Below are 20816 nucleotides of genomic sequence, written 5' to 3'. Positions count from 1 at the left end.
CCCAATCAACCACTGTTGCGGACAGATAAAAGGACAACATTTCTAAAAAACTCTCAACTGTCACCACATTCATGAATAAAAGCACATTCATCATTGTCTTGTGTTACGCAAATCAATACAGCTTCCATGACTTCACAATGTGGCAATGAATAATAAAGGTCCACCACGTGAATGCTGACAAACATTGTTACCGGGGGCAGTTACATTGGCCAAACTGGCAGGTGTGTCAACAAGGGTCTATTGGAGCATAAGAACAAAAAAAATTATCCCCGTTCCCACACAGGCGCCCACTGCAGGAACTGCCAACGCAAGCATGAGAAAGATTACACAGAAAGGAGAGTAAAAGGAGACCCCCTTTCCCAGCCTACGTTTCTATGCAAGGAGTGCAAATGCGTTCCTGATTACAAGAACACGCGCCTCCTGTTCCGACACAGCTATAAACTAACACGCGAGGTAATGGAGGCCTTCTATATTCACCACAAAGGTACGATGTGTGTCAGCAGCGCTTCTAATTTATTATCCGAGAAGGAATTGAGATTTGCTGTCCTCCTACGTGCCTTCCAGACAATTTCTGTTGTCATTATAAGTGTTTGATTGTTTACATATATACGCCTTTCGTTCTTCAATAAAACAAGTTGATAGCCCTTGTTTGTGTCACTCTTTAGTCTCGCGTCACGTTCTTGTTGCGCTGTGGGCAAAATCATGAATGCTTCATTGTAAGAGTGATGGAAAGGGCAACAAATTCGCTCCTCGGATATCCACGTCGGCCTACACGAGAGAACGGCACGAACGGCAATTCGCAGCAATACATGAAGAATTAAAAAAAATAAGGGGGCCAAGTACTGATCCTTGAGAAATTCCACAACCATGTGGTACAGCAAAGGAATCAGCGTCATCAATGCGGACAACTTCAACACCAGGAAGAGGAAATACGTGGATCCAGTTAAGAACCACAGGATCAGTGTTCAGCACACATAGTTTGTGTAATAGCAATGAGTTAATAACTTTATCGAATGCTTTAGCAAAGTCAAGAACTATGCAGTCAGATGAAAAAGCAAAGTCCAAACAGAAGCGCAAGTCGTAAGTTACGGAAAGTAGTTGACTGTCACAAGATAAAAACTTTCGGAAGCCATGCACCAAAATTTGCCCTTTTGTTTAGATGTTTAAACTGTACAGCGTCGTAACGCGGATTTACATCGAAAATGACTCCCGGTTTTAGGTACCCACACATGGCGTTTAACATAGTATATGACGATCTGGCATAGCTTATATTGCCTAACACATGAAAGATGGCGTTTGGTAGGTGGTTACGCTGCGGAAATAGGTAGGGTGATTTCACATAAGGTCGAAGAAAGCATGGCTGCTCGAAAACTTAAATTTATTTCAATTTTTTACATATTGTGGCCTGATGACCAGAAAGAAGAGAGCTGCATTGGTTTCACCACGATTTTTTTAAACACCCGAAATTAACAATATCGAAGTGGTGTAGTGCCGCGCTCAAGTGCTCTGCTATTCTGGCCAAATTTGGGGTTTTATTTATTTATTTATTTATTTATTTTCTATACCCCCACTCGCCGAAGCATCATAGAGGGTTGGAGAGGGGGAATAACCGCGAACTTAGACTAGGCTGAAGAACGAGAAGAGGACAGGACGAGCGGTAACTAGCAACTGAAGTTTGTTGGAAAAAAGGCATGTTGGAGCAAAGGTTGTATCTGCGCATAGCGTACGTAACACCGTTACATTACGAGAACTGAGATAGTGACACGCGGAAGACACGAGATAGTTAATGAAATAGATTGAAATGAAGAAAACATAGCAATGAGATGCCCGTGACAGGTTTAACTGAAACCGGGTCTCTTTATCTAAAGGCGCCACGGAAGGCTCACTCACACACTTATCGAGCCCAAGTTTGCGCATGTGTGCCACTTCTAAAATCTCTTTTTCAAGTCTCGACCTGCCCCTTCCGATGATAAAGGCATTGTTCAACTGTGCATAGCAGCCATCGCATTCCCTGCAGTGTCTCGGCAGATTAGCGCGATTATCGGATCTCAAGGACCGGAAGTGCTGTCACAGCCTATCGTTGAGACATTGACCGGTCTGGCCAACGGATACTCTGCCGCATCGCAACGGGAACTGGTATACCACGTCAGTTGCACAGTTGATATATCGGTGTTCATGCTGCGTCGTGCACGCGAAACTGCGCCTACCTTCCGCCACGCGCCTACAGAGCTGAGATAGCTTGCAAGGTGCTGATAAAACAATTTGAATGCCTTAATACAACATTTTGAGTGAGTTGGTTACCTACATTTATTATTACAGCCTAAAGACGGCACAGAACAAGAAGGGGACACAACAGCGCTGTTGTGTCCCCTTCTTGTTCTGTGCCGTCTTTGCGCTGTAATAATGAATTGAATGCCTTGCCTACCTGCCACCCTCTTGAGGTTATGGGCCATCTTGTGCACATAGTGCACAACTTCAAGCGGGCCTTTGTCCAGAGGGATCGCCTCCTCTTGGCCACGCACCTTGTTCCGCAGTTTCCACAACAGAGATTCCGCCACTGTTTAGAGAACAGATCGTGGAAAGCCTGACTGCAGCAACTTATCCACTTGGCCCTGAAAACTACCAGCATCATAGAGGGGATTAGGTTTACGTTTATAGGAGCAAGCAACCAACGGGAATTTCAGCGAACAAACGCAATACGCAGCAAAATGTACTAGCAGTGAACTAAAACACAATACAAACATTAACAAAGCTAATCATAACTTAATGGCAGAAGTACAGATTTTTGACCAATAAACTACGACACCATGCAAACATGAGCAAAAAGTATCAAGACAAAACATATGAATAAAACGGGCTACTTACAAAGAAAACTGAATAAAATCGCGAAACAAAAATGTAGACAGTGACTGGCGAAAAAAAAATCGCTTAGTTACACACTGTCCACGGGAAGGTGGTTCCCGTCATTTAACGTACGTGGCATCATCGAATAAAAAAAAGTTTGTGTGGCAATGGCTTACGTGACCTTTGTGTTGGTGATCAAAGAGTGACGAACCGTACGTTGGCGCTGAAAAAAAGTGGCTGACGGGACAAGTTTATTTCACTTTGCTGCGCGGTTTTTTTTTCACTCCAGTTTATTTCGTCGTTCCTGTCGTGAAGCGTGCGGCTGGAAACAGCGACATCGCCCTCGGCGACTTCCCGTCGCCCGTGTGAATGAGCCAGTCTGTAGCAGAAGATATGTTGCCCCCTGACACCATCGTTCCGTCTCTGGAGGGAAGGGGGGGGGGGGGAGCGGGGGAGCTTGAGCTCTCCCCCCACAGTCGGCGCCTATGAGCAAGCACAGGGCATTTTGGTGGCACAACAAATATGAAGTACTATGCTCGGATACGACTTTAGTCTGCAGTGAAGCTGCCTACATTGAGCCTCCGTGCACAGAATTCCTCCACGACGAAAAAGCAGTCCATGCTTAAACGTTTCTTCTGGCCTAAACAAGAGGCTTAGCACAAGATACAATTATGAGCTCTATAATTTTGATACTTAGATTGTTTGATATAGTAAGACATTAAAAAGCTGATTTCGTTTACTGTTGCGATTGGCCAGCGGGGTAATACAAGACACCGCGGGCCGCGGCCCATGTTAGCAACTGCTCGTTTTTAAAGTTTCACCTATGCGACTACGTCGCCGAAGCGGGTCTGTAGCCCTTCGTTTAACTTTCTATATCCAACATTCCACTCCCCCTTTCTGAACTTATGCCTCATGGCAGACTTCTGGAAAAAAAAAATGTCTCCTACTATAAGAGTTATTTGGAAAGGAATAATGGTGCCGGGGCTTACTTTCGGGAACGTGGTTCGGTGGTTAAGGTCAGAAGTTCTGTCGATATTAGAAGTAAATCAGATAGCTGTTGGAAGCACTAGGTTTCCACGGCAAAACCACAAAACGAGGCAGTACAGGTTGGCATGGGCTGATCATCGTTCGATGCACGAGAACCTCAGAGCAAAATATATGAAGAACGCTTGAGGAAATTCGACGATAACAGGGGGACAGCTAGGATACTTCCATATTTATACAGAAAGAGCGTTGACTCGAAATGGCGGAAGTGAACTAGGAAACTGGCCAGTAAGTATGCCGGACACGAGGACGGAGAAAGTGCGTTAAACGATAGCTTTAAAACGCGAAAGATAAAAATTGGATTAATTCAATGGGAAAGAAGCATAGTGTAGAAATGTATCTATACTACAACAGCCAGATCAGGAAGGAATCCTTCTATGATAACTCAAGAGGCTGTGCCCTACACTTTGAAGCTATGTCAGGGCGCCTTGGAAAGCGCAGCTACAAAAGAAATTTAACGAAGATGACACATGTGGTGTGTGTGGTAGATCTGTACAGTTGAACACCTCATACTCAAATGGATCCGGATCAAATGGAAACATGTCGATGCCGGCACAGTCACTCTCCTGGGGACCTAGGGTATAGAGATAACAATGGTCATTGGAATAAATCTACGGTGGAAGTTAGCAAAAACCGATTGGAAGACTGCTGGCTCAAAAGCAGAGAGGTGACATAAGGATAGATGTGTAGGAAACCGTAATGAAAGAAAATGACGAATTTTAATGACAACTTACAGCACAGCTAAACAAAAATAAAAAGGCCGAGCATGGTGGCAACTGCCACTACCTTGTTTCAAAATGGACGCTTCAATCTTCCATCCATCCAAGAACGCCCATGATAAAATAGTTACAGGCAGTGCAGCGGGAGTGCTCGCGCTAGGCCAGATTCTCCTATATACACTAGATGATTTTGCTGGGCTCTGAAACTCCGCATTAGTGCCGCAGGACGGCACGCTTGCGCTGGGACAGCTTTTCGGACTCGACGATATCGCTAGGCTCTAAATCTCTCTGGATTAGTGCCGCGTAGAAGACGCGACTTTGCATGAGCTGGCAGTGCCGCGGGACGGAGCGCTCTCGCTAGGCCAGGTTCTTGGACATACACTAAACGATTTTGCTAGGATCTGAACCTCTGGATTAGTGCTTTCGCATTAATAATTTGAAGCATCCTGTATAAAACCAGCTTATCAACATTAGTCTGCCTGTAAAAATCGGCACTGACTGCAATAACTTGTAACTTGACCACTGTAGCAGCCACATTTTTTTATATGCAGATCATGTGCTTTTGTTTCTATGCTCGCGCCACTACAAAATCTCCCTTTTGGTTCAAGTAATGGAAAGTAATTCTCCTCTTCTATTAAGCCCCTCTGCCCTACCTTCTCGCAGCACAAGACAAGCATCAAACTCTAATCGTCCTAAATGTAGCAGCAGTGTATATGGTGAACGCCTCATACGTCGTTAATTGGAGCCAAATATGGAACAAATAGTTAATATATGTAAAAGTAGCCAGAAATTGTAACTGACCAGTAAATTTCCTTAAACAACTTGAGACTGAAACTGTCGCTTTGTGAATTATGCTTTGATTTTGTTTGATTTTATGACAGTTTTATGTGCTCGTTTTTTTTGGAGTCTGCAATATTTTTTGCATTTTGTTACGTGTATCTTGTAAACGTTTAATATTACAGTAGTACTCTTGTGTGTATCATCAATCATTCTACCGCCCTCGTACCCTCGGCAGCTGAACCTGATAGTATTTTTTTAATTTAATCAGACACTAACCTATGCAGGTACTAGTTTTCATATATCATGTTTTATTACAATAAATTTTCTTCTAAAGAAACGCACTCAAGCCTGCTGTATTAGTGAATAAATTACGTGGACTGTGGGGCGCAGCCTGTATTGGTCTAGTAGCACCGTTTATAACTTCACTATTAATGCGGATGCATGTAGCAAACATACGGACAAGAGTAACGCTAATCTTACCTGAAGCTAATTGTAACAACCTCAATCTCAGCGCATAACAAGCATATCCTAGATTAAACAACCGTTAATTGCCTCAAAAATGCATAAACATGAAAAGATGCAACGTGACGCATTCTCTACAGTGAGAAAGGGAATGAGAAGTCAACTATTTTCTCACTCAAGTGACAAGTCAAACGCATGTGATATGCAACCGCCTCATAAAAATGCATACACATAAGAAGACCCAATGTGATGCGTTGCCTACACTGAGAAAGGGAGTGAGAAGTGTCAAAAAGAAAAACTTTATTTTCTCACTGAAGTAAAGTTTTTGCTTAGTCAAGCCCATTTCATATGCAGCCACCTTCTGAAGATTCACACAGAGGCCTGCAATATAAACTCGTGCGTGAGAAAAGGGGTGAGAAAACTGCCGCGACGAACTTAAGCTTCCAAGGCATTTCGTTCCAGTGCGACCAAAGTGAACTGTTCGGTAACCTGGTCTGGCGCTAGCCACATTGGACACAAGGGGCTTGGATACTCGAGCGAAATCACATCATAACTTCGAGCGATTACATACCACAACGAGCACACTGGAAGTTACTACTGTGTGCCCTAACTCTCGTGCAACGCCTTATGACGATTGAAACCGCTAGGATCAGCAAACTGCTTGTGGCAAATAGTGCACTTGTAAGGCTTCTCTCCAGTATGAGTTCTCTCATGTCGCTTCATATTCCCCGGAAAGCGGCTCTGATAAGAGCAGTAGCTGCACTGGAAGAACCGTTGGGTACTGGTAGATGTGCTGCACTGCTTTTGAACATCCCCGCCGTCCGAGTCGGCAGCATGTTGGATTCGGCGCTGAGTGATTTGATTCTGCTCGCTTCTGCATACTTCTGTTCTTGACTGAAGACTTGCACTGTTTTCCCTTCCACGCTTTAAGTAAAGGCTGTGAGCCATAACACTAAGATGCAGCCCTTCATGACGGCTGAGATTGCTACGATCAGCACAACTCCTGGGGCAGTACCTGCACTTGAAAGGCTTCTCTCCGGTATGAGTTCGCTGGTGTCTCAGCAAGTTTGAATTGGTGCTAAGCACTTTAGGACAATAGCGGCAATGGAACTCCTGCTGGAGGACTTTTGCCGCCTTGCGTCGTTTAAGAGCATCCACGCCGTCCCAGCCAGTAGCAGGACGGCTCCTCCGCTTGTTGGTTCTCTTCGTCTTTCTTACAGCACGTCTTCTTGATGTGAAATGCAAAGTTGCCAAGGAAACAGGATCACTGTAACTATCTTCTACACCTGCGGTATGTAAGAGAGAAACAGAAGTAAACATATATTATTCAGTTACTACACAGTAACAAAAAGATTGGCACACGGCAGGATAACAGTGATTTACTTTCCTTCTGATGTGCACTGAGTATTCATCACCTCAAGAGAGCTGCACACTGGTTGAAAATATCCTCACAACCCGCACCGCGGACTTCTGACTAGCACGGCACACAGCATGTGCAAGGGAGTGGCTCCTATTTCCTGGTCTTTTAGTCTCGAGCGGAATTCTTCCCGCGAAAGGTGATTAACCAATGCAGTCGCCAGACATGGGATTGCCATACAAAGCTCATCCTCTCTGGCATCGAACTGGTCAAAAAAAACCAGCAGTAGTCGAGTGCACCTCGAATTTGCTAGGAAGTATTGATTTATTTATTTAGAGATATTCGTGGCTTCAACAAGATATTTTAGACGGGTTAAGTACTATAGAAATACGCAGTCGAAAAATGTTTAGCAGAATGAGTTGAATAAGCAGACAGTACACTTCTCTAGCACACTGAAATAGATGGACCAGGCAGTATAGATCCCTACAGCAGCACAAGTTTCTGTTTTATAAACAAACCTTGAAAGATTGGTAGAAAATGTGGTGATATATATGGAGTCATGAACGTTTTTAGGCAAACGGCACTATTGACGAATTCGTGTAAAAAAAAAGGAGATACGAAAAGTGTCAGTGTGAAGCCTATATTATTTAAGGGGTTTGTCGTGCGTATGGTTTGTCGCTATGAACGAGGGTGACACTGGTGAACACTCTCAAGGTTCTATAACACTACACAGAAATACCCCAGAAAATTCAGGGGGCACTTTGGCTCTCTAAAGTGCTGCAAGGGGAAAGCCTTTCCTGGCGCACTGTTTGGCATTGACAGTGAGACTGTATGAGGTATGTAATGTGGTCACCGACGGACGCTTTACGCCCCCTGTCGGAGCGGACGACTATTTTTTATCAGCTATTTTTTATTAGTTGCCATCTGCTCCAAAAAAGGGCGTCAGGCATCCGTGGGTGACCTCATTACTTCGAATCCGCGCACTCTGACGTCATAACCATTTTGACCAACCGAAAAACGTGACACCTCTGCTGACAAACTGCTGCGAACAACGATAAGGCATTAAAGGCTTTCGCCTTAAAAGCAGCAGATTGGGCAGCCATCACAGCAGTTCAGCTGGTAGAGCGCCGGACGTGAAGTTCAGAGGTCATGGGTTCAGATCTTACCAGCGACGTGTGGTTGATTTTTCGTCTGGTTTCTAATCAATTTTCTTTAAAATAATTCCTGTATCAATCTCCGACTGATGAACACCACAGATAAAAAAAACGCCCCATAACCTCCTTGCTCTTGGTGACTGTTGGCTTCACTCGTATATTGACATGGTTAGCAATATACAAAGTGTTTCACCTAAGGCTATATACAATTTTTAAAAATTTTTTTAGTTAGAACATCGCTTTCTCATCACATAGCATTCTCAGTGGCACAGCACATCCGAATACAGCTAAAGCGTGATGACTAGAAGGCTGGTTAACCAATATTTCATAGTTAACTTTTAACGTATTACTGTTAGGCTTCTTTATTACTGAGAGACATGTAGCCAAAAGGCAAGTAATACCCAGATCAGTTTCTAGAATTTCGTAAATGCAGTTACCCTCGATGCTTTGGATGTTTTGGCTACATCGCGCCAATACACAAGTGCTTTCAAGAAGCTTGCAGATAAAGCAACCTCTTCAATGCATATTAACTCGTCGAAATATGCGAAATTTATTGGGCTGCAGCTTTGAAGATAATGCCTTTTCAAAATTCTAAAACACTCGTATGGATATTACGTACGGTGGGCTACACGCCTCTTATTTATTAAGGAGCCTAATATTAATTGTTACAAAGTTAGCTATTAATACTAATTAAACATTCGCTAGTTAGCACAACATAGCTGTATTCTGATAGACTACACCGCTGACAATGCTAGGGCGAAAAAGCGCACTTGTACCTCAAAGAGCCCTTTCTTTAAAAAGAATTGTGTAAAATCTTAGGTTAAACATCCTGGGGCGCTATGCTGGAAGGCCCGAGTTTGCTGAAACTCGGAATCTTTCCGAGCTCTGGCGACGCCCTCAGATGAGTGAACTAATGGTAGCAAGACAAAAGCCCACCCTCGTCACGCCTCAAGCTTCATTGGGTTATCTGGATATATTCCGTGCTTTATCGTCACATCGGCGCCACCTCATCGGCTTCTTGGGCGGTCTACAAAGAACGGGTCACGTGAGCCAACCGCCGGTGCACTTTTCATTTGTGTGTCGCTCCACCAAGTGCACTGCGTGTGCAATTAGACTAACGAGGTTTGTTGAATTTTATAATGCACTTAGTACACCTTTATAAGCATTTTATAGCGTGCAAGATTTGGATTTAAAGCGCTTTGGAGTGATTTATGCATTATCAAATTTTGCTTTGTACCGCGAGGGAACGCTACCAACGCCCGTCATCAGCTCACCGCCAATGGCGACGAGGTACATGTGCAACGCTGTGAAGGCTACGGAAGTAGTCCGCAAAAAAAAAATAAAGAGAGGTGTATCACTCCGCGCTGTTCTGTGACCGTGTGGTCTAACGCGTCGCTCCGGAGAGTCGGCAGGCAATCGTAGTGCGTGAGTTCAAATCCCGCATGGTGAAACTTTTTTTTCGCACATTTTTTTTTCATCGCAAGTTGAATTTCGCGTGACTTGAATGAGAAAACTCATTTTGTTCAGAATCGCTTGAATATTATGCTGTGTTCTGAAATGAACTGCATGCATCTGTTCATTTCATGCATACCGCGTTAATGTGAGCTGTCCGAAATTCGTTGTCAATGAGCTCGCACCGGCTTTTGGTCAGCAGTGGCGGTTATCTTCCCGATTCTGCAGCATTGTGACTATACTTTTTAGATGCAAGTGAGAGGTTTGTGCGAAAGATGACATTCATTCGTCGGATTTAATTAATTTGCACAGTGGTGAGTGCTCTGCAGTGGCCCGATTAACAAGTGGCTATCTGCAACTTTCGATTTCGCCGTTGCCGCGGAGCCCACTTCTTTTTTTGTGGGCCTCCCTTAAGGTACTTGGCATGTTATGAATTGTTCTGTGGAACCGGTTAGCGGCTGATCCAGTCTTCGCCAAAATAGTCTGGGACCGACTTTGGCACTGTGCTGTAGAGTAGCCCAAAGGACTTGGCGAGAACAATTATTTTTTACTGATTGCAATGTTCAATGCATAATGTGCCTTCCTCGTGAAATAGTTGCCCTTCAACATGTCAGGGCTGGACTTCGAAGGGGCCTTTACGCCAATGTAGGTCCCGTGGACGCATCCCACGACGTCTGTGATGCCGCCGCGCAGAAGGAAACGCTCCTCAACATACGCACGCTCGGCCGCAGTCGTGGGCAAAGCGAGCCACCGCTTCTGCACAGCCGCGTCGATAAGCGCGTCGGAGACGTCCCTCACACAGCCGCTCACAGTGCTTTATTGGCGTCCAATAAAGCGGTCTGCGCCGACGCTCCCCTGGAAGCTCCCGGTCGCGAAGAACCGGAGGGCGCAGAGGACTTGCTCTTCGACCGAAAGCGAATGAGGCCCGGTACGCACTCTCCGCAAGCGTGGGTCGTCGCTTAACTCTTTACGCAACCATCGTACCGATTTTTCGGAGAGGCGAAAATGTCGCTGGAATTCGTCGTCGGCCAAGGCAGTAAACGGGTCCAGCCGGCCGTACTGACATTTGCCGTCAGAGGAAGCGATGACCCAGGCTGATGCTGCTGCCGCCATGACAGTCCCGAGATGAATTCGGGGCACTTCATCGTTCACGAGTTTAGCTCCGAGTTCACCTGTCAATCAAAACCATTGGTCACGCCCCCGGCGTGCCGTACATAAATTATAGGCGTACGCGCTATGGGTGGGCCACTCCCAACATACCTGCCGGCTCCAGGTTTGCTGTGCGGCTGTGCTGATTGCTGACAGACATCGACGATGTTGGCCATCGAAATATAACAGGCAAAACGGACGTCATCGCTGATAAATCTAAGCACTTCTGCGAAGGACACGCAACGTGGCGAAAACCGCCGATTTCTTCGCTCGCATACCAAGATTGCACAACACTATAGCCTGTTGCAACCACGTAAGACACAGCGCAACGCTGAAGGCGCGTCACACCTGCAAACACGGAGCACGACGACGAACCGGTGCTTGGAGCACGTCCTACTCCAACAACATCGCATCACAGGTGTTTGGCTTGGCCGTCCTTTCATCGGTGACAAAGCTCAGCATCAATGTGTCAAACACATCTGGGATTGACAAACAATCGCTGCTCCAGACCCAATGCAATAAAGTGTTTGTAATTTCCAGCACGCAAGCACTGCGTACTTCACAACCGTAGTACCTTTCTCTGTTATAAGTCCGATTCCATTATTACAAACAGGATCCCTCACCTGCCAGAATGATATTAATGCGATGTCGCTGCGGTATACAACGGCGATCGACGTTAGTGACCAAACCAGTCCGCAAAACCTTGAAGTTCGCGACGTTAACAAATACTACGCAGATACGCGCGCCACCCCCTTCACAGCTTTTAGTCAGCGTCTGATGACATAGGATAAGTTGTGTCGCTGGGTAGCACGCTCTTCGCATCCGCAGTGCACTAAAGAGGCGTCACACACAACAGGCATACGTAATGAATCATTGAATACAGCCAAACAGCAATTTTTTTTCTCACACCGCATCACAGCCGCTCGCACGGCCAATTTCTACCGCTGAGATTCGTCAAGTGCGTACTAAAAGCAATGGTTGGCCATAGCGGGGTGCGGCAGCCATGGCGGCAGCGGCTGTAGAAGCGGAGAGCTCCACCTGAGGTCGCTGCAGAGAGCAGCAGTGACGCAGGTGTGCAGTGAAGTTCAGTTTTTGCTTTTGTTTATTATGCATGCCAGAAGATGCGTGACTGTTATATTTTGATATACGACACAATAAAACATATTATCGCAATGGCCGAAAAATAAGAGATTAAGCGTGTAGTAGTAGTTGCCCAGCCTTTCCAGTCGAAGGCAGCGCTACCGGCGGCGTGTCAGCGCAGGCGCTCTCTCGTTTTCGGCACGGTGGGCTGCCGCTCTAGTTCGTATGCAAGCCACGCTGTAAGCAATGGCCTCACTATCGCCGCTAGCGGCAGAAAGTGTCAAATCTTTGTTAATTTCCTAAAGCTATGCTTTTCAACAATGTTTCATGGGATTCAGATGTTAAAATACATCTTGAAATGAACAAAATGTTCATAATATTATCTGTTGCCTTTTAACGTATTCGAGAGAAGAGAAAGGGTTGATACAAGAGTGCACCTAGTGCGCACTGTTCGTTTTCGGAATGGAGAGACAGATAGAGCCTGAAAGAGAAGACACGCCTAATGCACGCCTTTGACGCGCCCGAAAAGTCGTGTCAAACAGCTAGCGGCGAGTGTGCAGATAGATAGCAGAGAAGTCACGATTTCGCGATTGCTGATATGGCGCTGATAACTTCTGGTAGCGCTGCGGCCTGGTATTGAGCAGTGTATTGTGTTTGATGTGTGAAACAGGCGCGCAGGGTGCGCTTGTATCGCCTTTACGTGGCTTTATCTCTGCATTTTATTGTCCGCTGCCTGCGCACGTTCCGCGCTATTCTCGTTCACTGACTGCCGTCATCGCAAACTCGGATGAAACTCGGGCGAGCGCCAAACTCGGGCCTTCCGGCATAGCGCCCCTGCATGTTTTTCAACTCGATTCTCAACAGGGTTGTCAAGCCACCATGGCAGCTCCTTCGTTATGATGCACAGCTGCTGACCCTAAAGACTCGGGTTCGATCCCCGCCATGGCGGTTGCATTTCGATAGAGACGAAATGCTAGAGGCCCGTGTGCTATGTGATGTCAGTGCGCATTAAAAAACCCCAGGTGACCGAAATTATCCGGAGCCTTCCACTGTGGGGACCCTTATGCCTGAGTCGCTTTGGGACGTTAAAACACATTAAAAAAAACCGATCAACAGCCTTCTGAGGAGCTGGCTGAGGAATTGTACCGTTAAGAACTTAGCACCCTTGTTATCTTTAGTGATACTAGCGCTAGCAAGAAGTTGTGAAGGCGAAAAATAAGCGTCTTGTCTGTTGTAATTAAATCTAAATGCATTGAGCTCTATGATTTCTAATTTTGTGATGCTTATGTCCATGCACAAAACCAAGATGCTATGCCACAGTCCACCACCGGTCAGGCTTCGCAATCTTTATGCCGGGAATGTTGTGTATGGCGCTTTATTTCCCGCTTTAAAGAATAAACAATATTAAGGGGCCCTGGCTAGTAAGATATGATACGTGTTTCTGCCTTTTTAGGTCTTCAGTGATAAATATGCCAAGACGATTTAGTGCGTTAACCTCTTAATTTTTTAGTTTCAGACGTCATAATGAAAAGTGAAAGCTTCTTTTTTATTGGTTATTGTTATGCAGACTACTTTTTCTCACAGGATGGTAAGTTTGTACCGCTTCTCGCAGCTACCGCTATGCATACAGACGGGATGACACAGACACGTGAACCAAGGGAGCTAAGCTATTACATCTGGCGGCGCACAGAAAAGTCAGGAACAAGCCTGAAACCGATATCACGGACCGTAGGCAGGAGGGAAGCAGATCTAGTCATTCATCATCATCATTTTACCCTTAAGGGCCCCAGGGGCCATTACGTAAGGGGGGGGGGGGGGGCGGGGGAACAGTAATCACAAGTCACAATAACTAAATTCTTTTTGACCTGCATGGTTGCGGTGGCGTGCCCCCAAGTGCTCAAGCGACACCGAATGGCTTGATATAAGGCTCACTGTCACAAAACTCCAACACCGCCCAAAAACTGGCGAAGTTATAAAACTCGCGATAGGTTGAAACGCTGTTACATCAAAGGTGGAAAAGTATAAAGTGCTAACCAGTAAAAGCCCGTATCTACCAGTTCACACAACCAAACCAGCTAAAATGGAAAAGAATATAGCTGGAAAAGAATTCGAATTGAACTAGAAAAGAATTGGAACAAAATTAAAAATAATAGGAACAGAATAAGAAGGAAATTGGATTAGCTTTGGAATAAGATTTTCATAGAACAGGAAAGCTTTGTCACAGGATCACTTTGCCATGTTACTCTTAACAAGTGCAAATACGCTCCCTAGTGAGATTGACCTCTTTGCTGATTGAAGTTCAGCTGATCACTTCAAAAGTATGCGGCAGACCACCCCAGAGGATGCAATGAGACCGTTGTCCAAGGAGTCAAGCATGCACTCATCAAGCCAGTAAAATCTTGATGTGGTTTGCTGGGAGAGACTGGGTGTGCCAAAAAAGGGGAATAGATGTGTGCAAATTTTGAATATCTAAAGGGAGTCACCAGGACCTCGGTATTTTTCGTGGAGTGTAGTGCCAAAATACGTGTAACCAATGCTGAGATGAAAGTGACACGAGGGAAAATTCTTTCCGAACTTTGTTTTCACTACATATTGATTCTATGGTTCTTTCGGGCAAATCAAGATTTGACCTTCAGCGAAAGATGCAGTTATCGCTAAGAAAATTGCAGTTCAAAATTTTCCCACCACTCAACTCAAACTTGTGGCGCAGTCCCTGTCATCGATGCCTAAAAGACTGCATCAGCGCATCGCAATTAACTTGTGAAATTGGCCGCCGATGGCGACAACTGTATTTCATGTTTTCGTTCTTCGTTCACTCCCTTGCATTGTCCAGCTAGTTTATTCTGGCTGGAAAACAGCAACCACAAAACCCTTTCGCTCGCAATCTTGTTCAAGTTGTGTGAGACTTTCTGCACTTACGGGATGCATGCTGTTTCCTTCTTGACTGGTTGGTCAGTAATGGTGCAGGTGCTACTTTGGATTCTGCATTCAGCATGCAGGAACTCCGCTTTGCTTGACAAGGCCGCGTCGATCGTAAGAGTTCCTGCTTGCCGAATGCGGAATCAAAAAGTGAATGCTCACCAAGCAGTCTAGACCAAAACAGCGTACATGCACAGTCTCGCAAAACCCAAAAAAACTGAGCAAAGCGGCTGGCAATTTAAGGGGGAAAACAATATTGACCAAAAATAAAAATAACACGATGTTTCAGAACCTACTTGATTCTTTCTTCAGGTGTGACAGCGGGCGTGTTGCCGTTTGGCTTTTTAAGCCTTGTATAGTCATCTGCCGGTTTATTGAACGCAATCCGTGGTTTTTAGAGGGAGAGAAGGCTTCTCGGGGAGTGGTTAACATTCCTTCATGTCTGTTATATCAGTATCGACCACAACTCAAGTAAGAGCCTCCTGCGTGGGGGCAACCGTGTCTCCAGCCCAATGGTTCTGTCGAAGTCAGTCCTGTGGCACATGCATGCCTTGCAGTGTTCAGCCACCGCACTTTGATTCCTATTTGACATCCATTTTGTGCTGCCTCATTCTTTCAAGGAAATAATTGGTTTCGCAAATGTGCGATGCGGACTACCTCATGCGAGCGACATTGTATACATCATCTTGGCTTTTTGCTTCAAGATGACGGTCTTTTGGCACCCCTTCCTTTCTGATAATACCGGCCAAGGTTTCGCTGGTGCTTTTTACATGAACGATGCATACACGTTTTTGCCAATGGCATGTGCTATGATCCAGAGCTGAAAATAATTTTCTGGTTTTCGATGATGTGCCCAATGAACACATATATCTGGTTTGGTTTGGTTTATTGGGGTTTAACGTCCCAAAGCGACTGAGGCTATGAGAGACGCCGTAGTTAAGGGCTCCGGAAATTTCGACCACCTGGGGTTCTTTAACGTGCACTGACATAGCACAGCACAATGTTGCCTTCAAGAAATTCAGCCGCCGCGGCCGGGATCGAACCCGCGTCTTTCGGGTCAGCAGCCGAGCGCCGTAACCACTGAGCCACCGCGGCGGGCCGAACACACATATCTCTCGTTGAATGTTTTCTTTTGAGTCTAAACGTGTTTAAAATTGCTATTTTCCTCCTGGAGTAAACTAGGTGGACTGTTCAAAACGAGTCAATGAAGGAGGAAGAAAAACGGCTCTCGGGAAAAAAGTATCAGAAACAGTTCGTTGACTGTAGCATTGCTGTGGCACACAAGATTCCGACCTCATACAGCCAGTTTATGTCGGTGAGACGGGACGCTGGCCTCACTGATCGACTATGTGGGCACGACCAATATACAGAGCCCAAGTAATGCATAAACCATACAGCTATGAACCGTGATGAGTGCGGAAAATGCGAACTGGATTAAAGACGAGACCTCGAGGGTCATTTCCGAGGCCTGCAATATGCACAAAAGAAACAACACGTGCATCAGCATCCCGTCATAGCTCCCTTCCACACGAATGTGCATTTTTTAATCAGTGACGCTTGATGGTTATCCTGTTGTATGATTGTCCAGTTCTTTTTATTTTTGCTCGCCATGTTTTCTTCATATGCTGCTTCACCCATTGCAATAAATTATTTGGTTTCTAGTCGGCACAAGTGCGTGTCTCATTCTGTTTGTGCTGTCTTAAGCGCTGTTACACTCTCTCCACCAAAATGTACCAACCGGCAGCGTCACCCTTCTTCTGGAATAAAACTTGATGGATCAGTAACGTTTCCTGCTCGTGGGATGTGAAGCTTTCTTTCATTTATAGCTGTTTTTTTTGCAGAAAATTTATAGCGTGTTTCACCAAATTTGGTCCTGAATTGCGTCCCAAACGAGTTTGAAGCATCCTTCCAATTCGATCCGGTTCGGTTCATGGTTTGGTTCATTGGGTTTAACGTCCCAAAGAGACTAAGGCTATGAGAGACGCCGTAGTGGAGGGCTCCGGAAATTTCGACCACCTGGGGTTCCTTAACGTGCACTGACATCGCACAGTAAACAGGCCTCTAGAATTTCTCCTCCAAAGAAATTCTAGCCGCCGCGGCGGCGATCGAACCCGCGTCTTTCGGGTCAGCAGCCGAGCACCATAACCACTGAGCCACCGCGGCGGCAATTCGATCCGGTTCGAGGTCTCTTCTAAGATGGCGAAAATACGGTTCGGTTCGGAAAATACGGTCCGGCTCGGTTCCGGTTCCATTTCGACTGTATGAGCTGGCGGGACATTCGACACCACTTTGTGAGATACTCATAAGAAGCTTATTATGAAGATTGAAAATATAGTTCTCATAATATTACCACAGCTACCATGCGTAGCCTCTCTTTGTATTGTCGCAGTCACGAGTACAAAATATCACGTGCAAAGGCTATGAGCATAATTTTGGGTTTAACTTACAAGATGTGTGCTCAGTGTTCTGCGAATGGAATAGTAGCTGAAGACATTGCCTTCAGATTTGACGATAACTCAATCTCCCCATCCACAAGCTGCACCTCCCCCACCCGACCCATCACTTTTTTCGCACCTTCAGAAAATGTTGAGCCGTTTCCAAAGCGCCGGATTTTAAATTAAAATCTGTTCTACTCAACGCTTCTGTGTTGCTTGTATATAAACACTCAGCTCTCACCTTCAAGGGGCAGATCCTTTGTTTGGTCTGTGCCCTCTTCCACACTGCTATAGAGCTCAATGCAGCACTCGCCACCTTCCTCTGCACAAAGATGAATCTTGTCACCAGGCACGCAGTCGTGGTCGCCATCCTCTTCGCTATCCGTGAGCGACGCAGCAGGAGCGCTGGTGGTAGTCGCAGTGCAGTCTGATGCAGGAGGATCGGTGGTGATCTCCGCCCATTCTGGTGTAGGAGGAGCAGTGATGGCTGTCCCGGTAGACTCCGACGTGCATACGACTGTACACGGACACAGTACGCGGCCTGCAATGGCGAGGCACGCGAAGCACTTAAAACTGAAGGGAAACTAACCGCATCCATATTAACAGCCGAAAACAATAATTTCTGAAACACTGGCACTTGCACCAGTGCATTCAGGAAAAGAATGAAAAACACTGATAATTATGATCCTTCACATAGTCTTAAAACATTGCAAGCTGAAAGCCTCTAGCTGTGTTCGGGAGACGTTGAGAGTCAACGTTACAGTAAGTTAACATAACAGCACAAGGGACTATACCAGTCAGTGCAACTTATTTCAGTATAACACTTTCAGCTAGCGGCTTGATCCATTCTGCATTCAATCATGAGATGTAACATGAAAGCGACACAAAAACGAACATCGAACAAGCGCTCTCTGTGAACAGCTAGAACCAAGTTGAGAGATTACAGTATTGGCCACATATGCTTCTCTGGTAGAAAGAACAAAGAAATATATCTCCACAGCACATAATCTCCAGAAAAATGCAAAACACTGGATGAGGTATTTCGATTGCCCAGTTGGCTTACTTTACAGGATTCTACTGTGATAATTTTGTGTGCATGTGGGCCATTATACCGGTCACTCTAATGTTAGACTCTGGGAGCATATTCTCCCTCCCAACAATTGCTGCAGTGTTCTCATTTGTCATCTAGCTACCGTGAGTGCAGGTGCGTTGTCTGATTCGACAATATGCACTCCAGTTAGATGACAGCAATTAGCTTATAACAAATTTTGCACAAACGTTTCATGTTACAAATATGGGCGAACAGCACAATAGTCCTGCTTGTAATAGTTCCCGAGACAACACTACTTTCTTTCCCCACGCGCGCAGTTTGCTTTGAACCGTCAGAGATAACAAATCTGCTAAAGCGTTGTTTTGAAGTTTTTTTAACTTTTGCTTCATTGATTTGAGTACAATTCGGACAAAAGAAAGAAACCAACTTTCCAACTAGACTAATGATACGATACCTGTATAATAAGTACACAGAACAAATATAAACAGAGTGAAAAACATTTTAAAAAGAGAAACATAACAAGCAGTTAGATGCATCAGAACGAATACTGCCGTCTGTTTACAAATAGCTCAGCAAATATTTACGACCAGAATGACAAGAACAGCAGGTGAAATCATACCTAGAAGAACACCACTGGGAACAAGACGTCAGATGAAAGGAAGGACAGACACATGCGCTAAATAACAACTGAAATTTCATTTCGGAGCATATATACAGGGTCTGGAATATTTGGGGGCTGGGTTTTAAAAACTTTCTATGCAAAATCTACTACCCCATTCGAGCTGAAATAACGTTCACAAAGTAGCAAAATGTGGTCTACATTATCTGATAAGTGATTCAGCATCGGTACTTGCCTATATTTTTCGGAATGGGCGGAAAACTGCTCTCGGCGGCGTGCAGAATTTTCGCAGAAGCGAGTCGAGAAGCTGCGTTGACATGGTGCGCCATCTGTCGATCTGCACCTTCGAAGCAAGCGCGCCAACGACCTTGCCGAAGATGGCGGTTGCCTCGCCGCTCGACAGATGGTGCCCCATGTCAACGCAGCTTCTCGACTCGCTTCTGCGAAAATTGTGCACGCCGCCGACAGCAGTTTTCCGCCCATTCCGAAAAATTTAGGCAAGTACCGATGTTGAATCACTGATCAGATAATGTAGACCACATTTTGATACTTTGTGAACGATATTTCAGCTCGAATGGGGTAGAAGATTTTGCATAGGAATTTTTTAAAACCCGGCCCCCAAATATTCAAGACCCTGTATACACCTTGCTCCGAAATAAAATTGCAGTTGTTAGCGCATATGCATGTCCTTCCTTTCGTCCGTCATTTTCTTCCTAGCGCTTTTTCTACGTGTGCAATACGACCTAGCCCGACACCTTGCTCTAGACATATAGGCGAAATCAAGAACGGTGAAAAATACCAACAGCTAATGTGGGGAATTATAATGCACCATGAGCATGATAACATATCATCCCGGTCAAAATCGATGAATGTACAGTTGCCATGTGGAACAGCAGCATGGTACTACATGTATTGGCTTGCATGTTTCGTTCCAGAATTGTGTCCCACCAAGCGCCATTTTAGCATGTGATATACAGCCTATACCAAAAGTACAGATTACAGCGTATTCATCAAGGCCATAGTGTGGAGCCTATTTTGAGTCCCCAGCATTCTAAGTACTTCGACGTTGAGAGAAAAATTTTCCTAAACGCACAAAGGACTTTTAAAGGATTCTATAGCTCCACTGCCACGCAGCTTACAATTATGCAGACGCCGTGTGCAGTATCTTTTTCAACAAATGGCGCTCTTATCAGTGTAAGAAATTTTTATGAAGCTCTGAGAAGCTATAGTTTCAGGTTCAGATGGAGGACAGAGGGAAAATAAATGGACTCTTTCTTTTTGAGGTTTGTTGTAAAAGAAGTGAGCCGATCCCTGCCATCCACTTAGAATGTTTGCAATGGCAGGAAGGGCAGATTGCTGGCCAACTCACACCTTCTGCGCTTTGTCCTTTTGTGCAGTAGGAGGCGTCAAATTTCATAGCTGACAGGTAAAAAATTGTTCATTACAATAACACGTTCTAGAGCTAGTCCGAGCAAATTTGGGTGTATATTACATGTAGAGCATGTTGTTTTCTTAAGAAGTTCTGCAACATGTTGATTCCATTTACATTTTTGTAAAAATGTTCCTCCAAGTGCCCTTTCTTCACTTCTAAAAGTAACTTTTTTGTCGCCAATACTTAAACTGGTTTCTTGTTTCCCAGGTTAGTTATACACCACGTTTATTTTCTTTGTGACCCTGGTACCCATTTTGTTCAGTTGAGAAGTTAATCAGAGGGCATTCACTAGAAAGCATTTCATGATATGTGTACACTT

General features: G+C 45.2%; 1 protein-coding gene across 1 annotated transcript; it reads right to left on the bottom strand.

Moving 5' to 3' along the window:
* Positions 1-6129: 6129 nt before the first annotated feature.
* LOC149328375 (uncharacterized) lies at positions 6130-19480 on the bottom strand. Its single transcript, XM_089558977.1, has 3 exons — positions 19409-19480; positions 17637-17979; positions 6130-7135 (listed from the first exon to the last, which is right to left on the bottom strand). The coding sequence occupies exons 1-3, from the start codon at positions 19478-19480 to the stop codon at positions 6456-6458; spliced, it is 1095 nt and encodes a 364-aa protein (XP_089415103.1). The 3' UTR covers positions 6130-6455.
* Between the last annotated feature and the right edge of the window lie 1336 nt (positions 19481-20816).

The sequence above is a fragment of the Amblyomma mixtum genome, chromosome 9, assembly GCF_055824585.1.
Source record: "Amblyomma mixtum isolate Tamu chromosome 9, ASM5582458v1, whole genome shotgun sequence".
NCBI lineage: Eukaryota > Metazoa > Arthropoda > Arachnida > Ixodida > Ixodidae > Amblyomma > Amblyomma mixtum.
This window is presented reverse-complemented; position numbering and strand designations above follow the sequence as displayed.

Bases quoted from the DNA above. Each gene is read 5' to 3' on its own strand.
- LOC149328375 (XM_089558977.1), bottom strand. From the start codon at position 19,480: ATGGGGCACCATCTGTCGAGCGGCGAGGCAACCGCCATCTTCGGCAAG. The intron at 17,980-19,408 runs GTGCAGATCGAC...GGATGCGGTTAG, and splicing joins TTGGCGCGCTTGCTTCGAAG to TTTCCCTTCAGTTTTAAGTG. The intron at 7,136-17,636 runs GTGAGAGCTGAG...TACATACCGCAG, and splicing joins AAAGGATCTGCCCCTTGAAG to GTGTAGAAGATAGTTACAGT.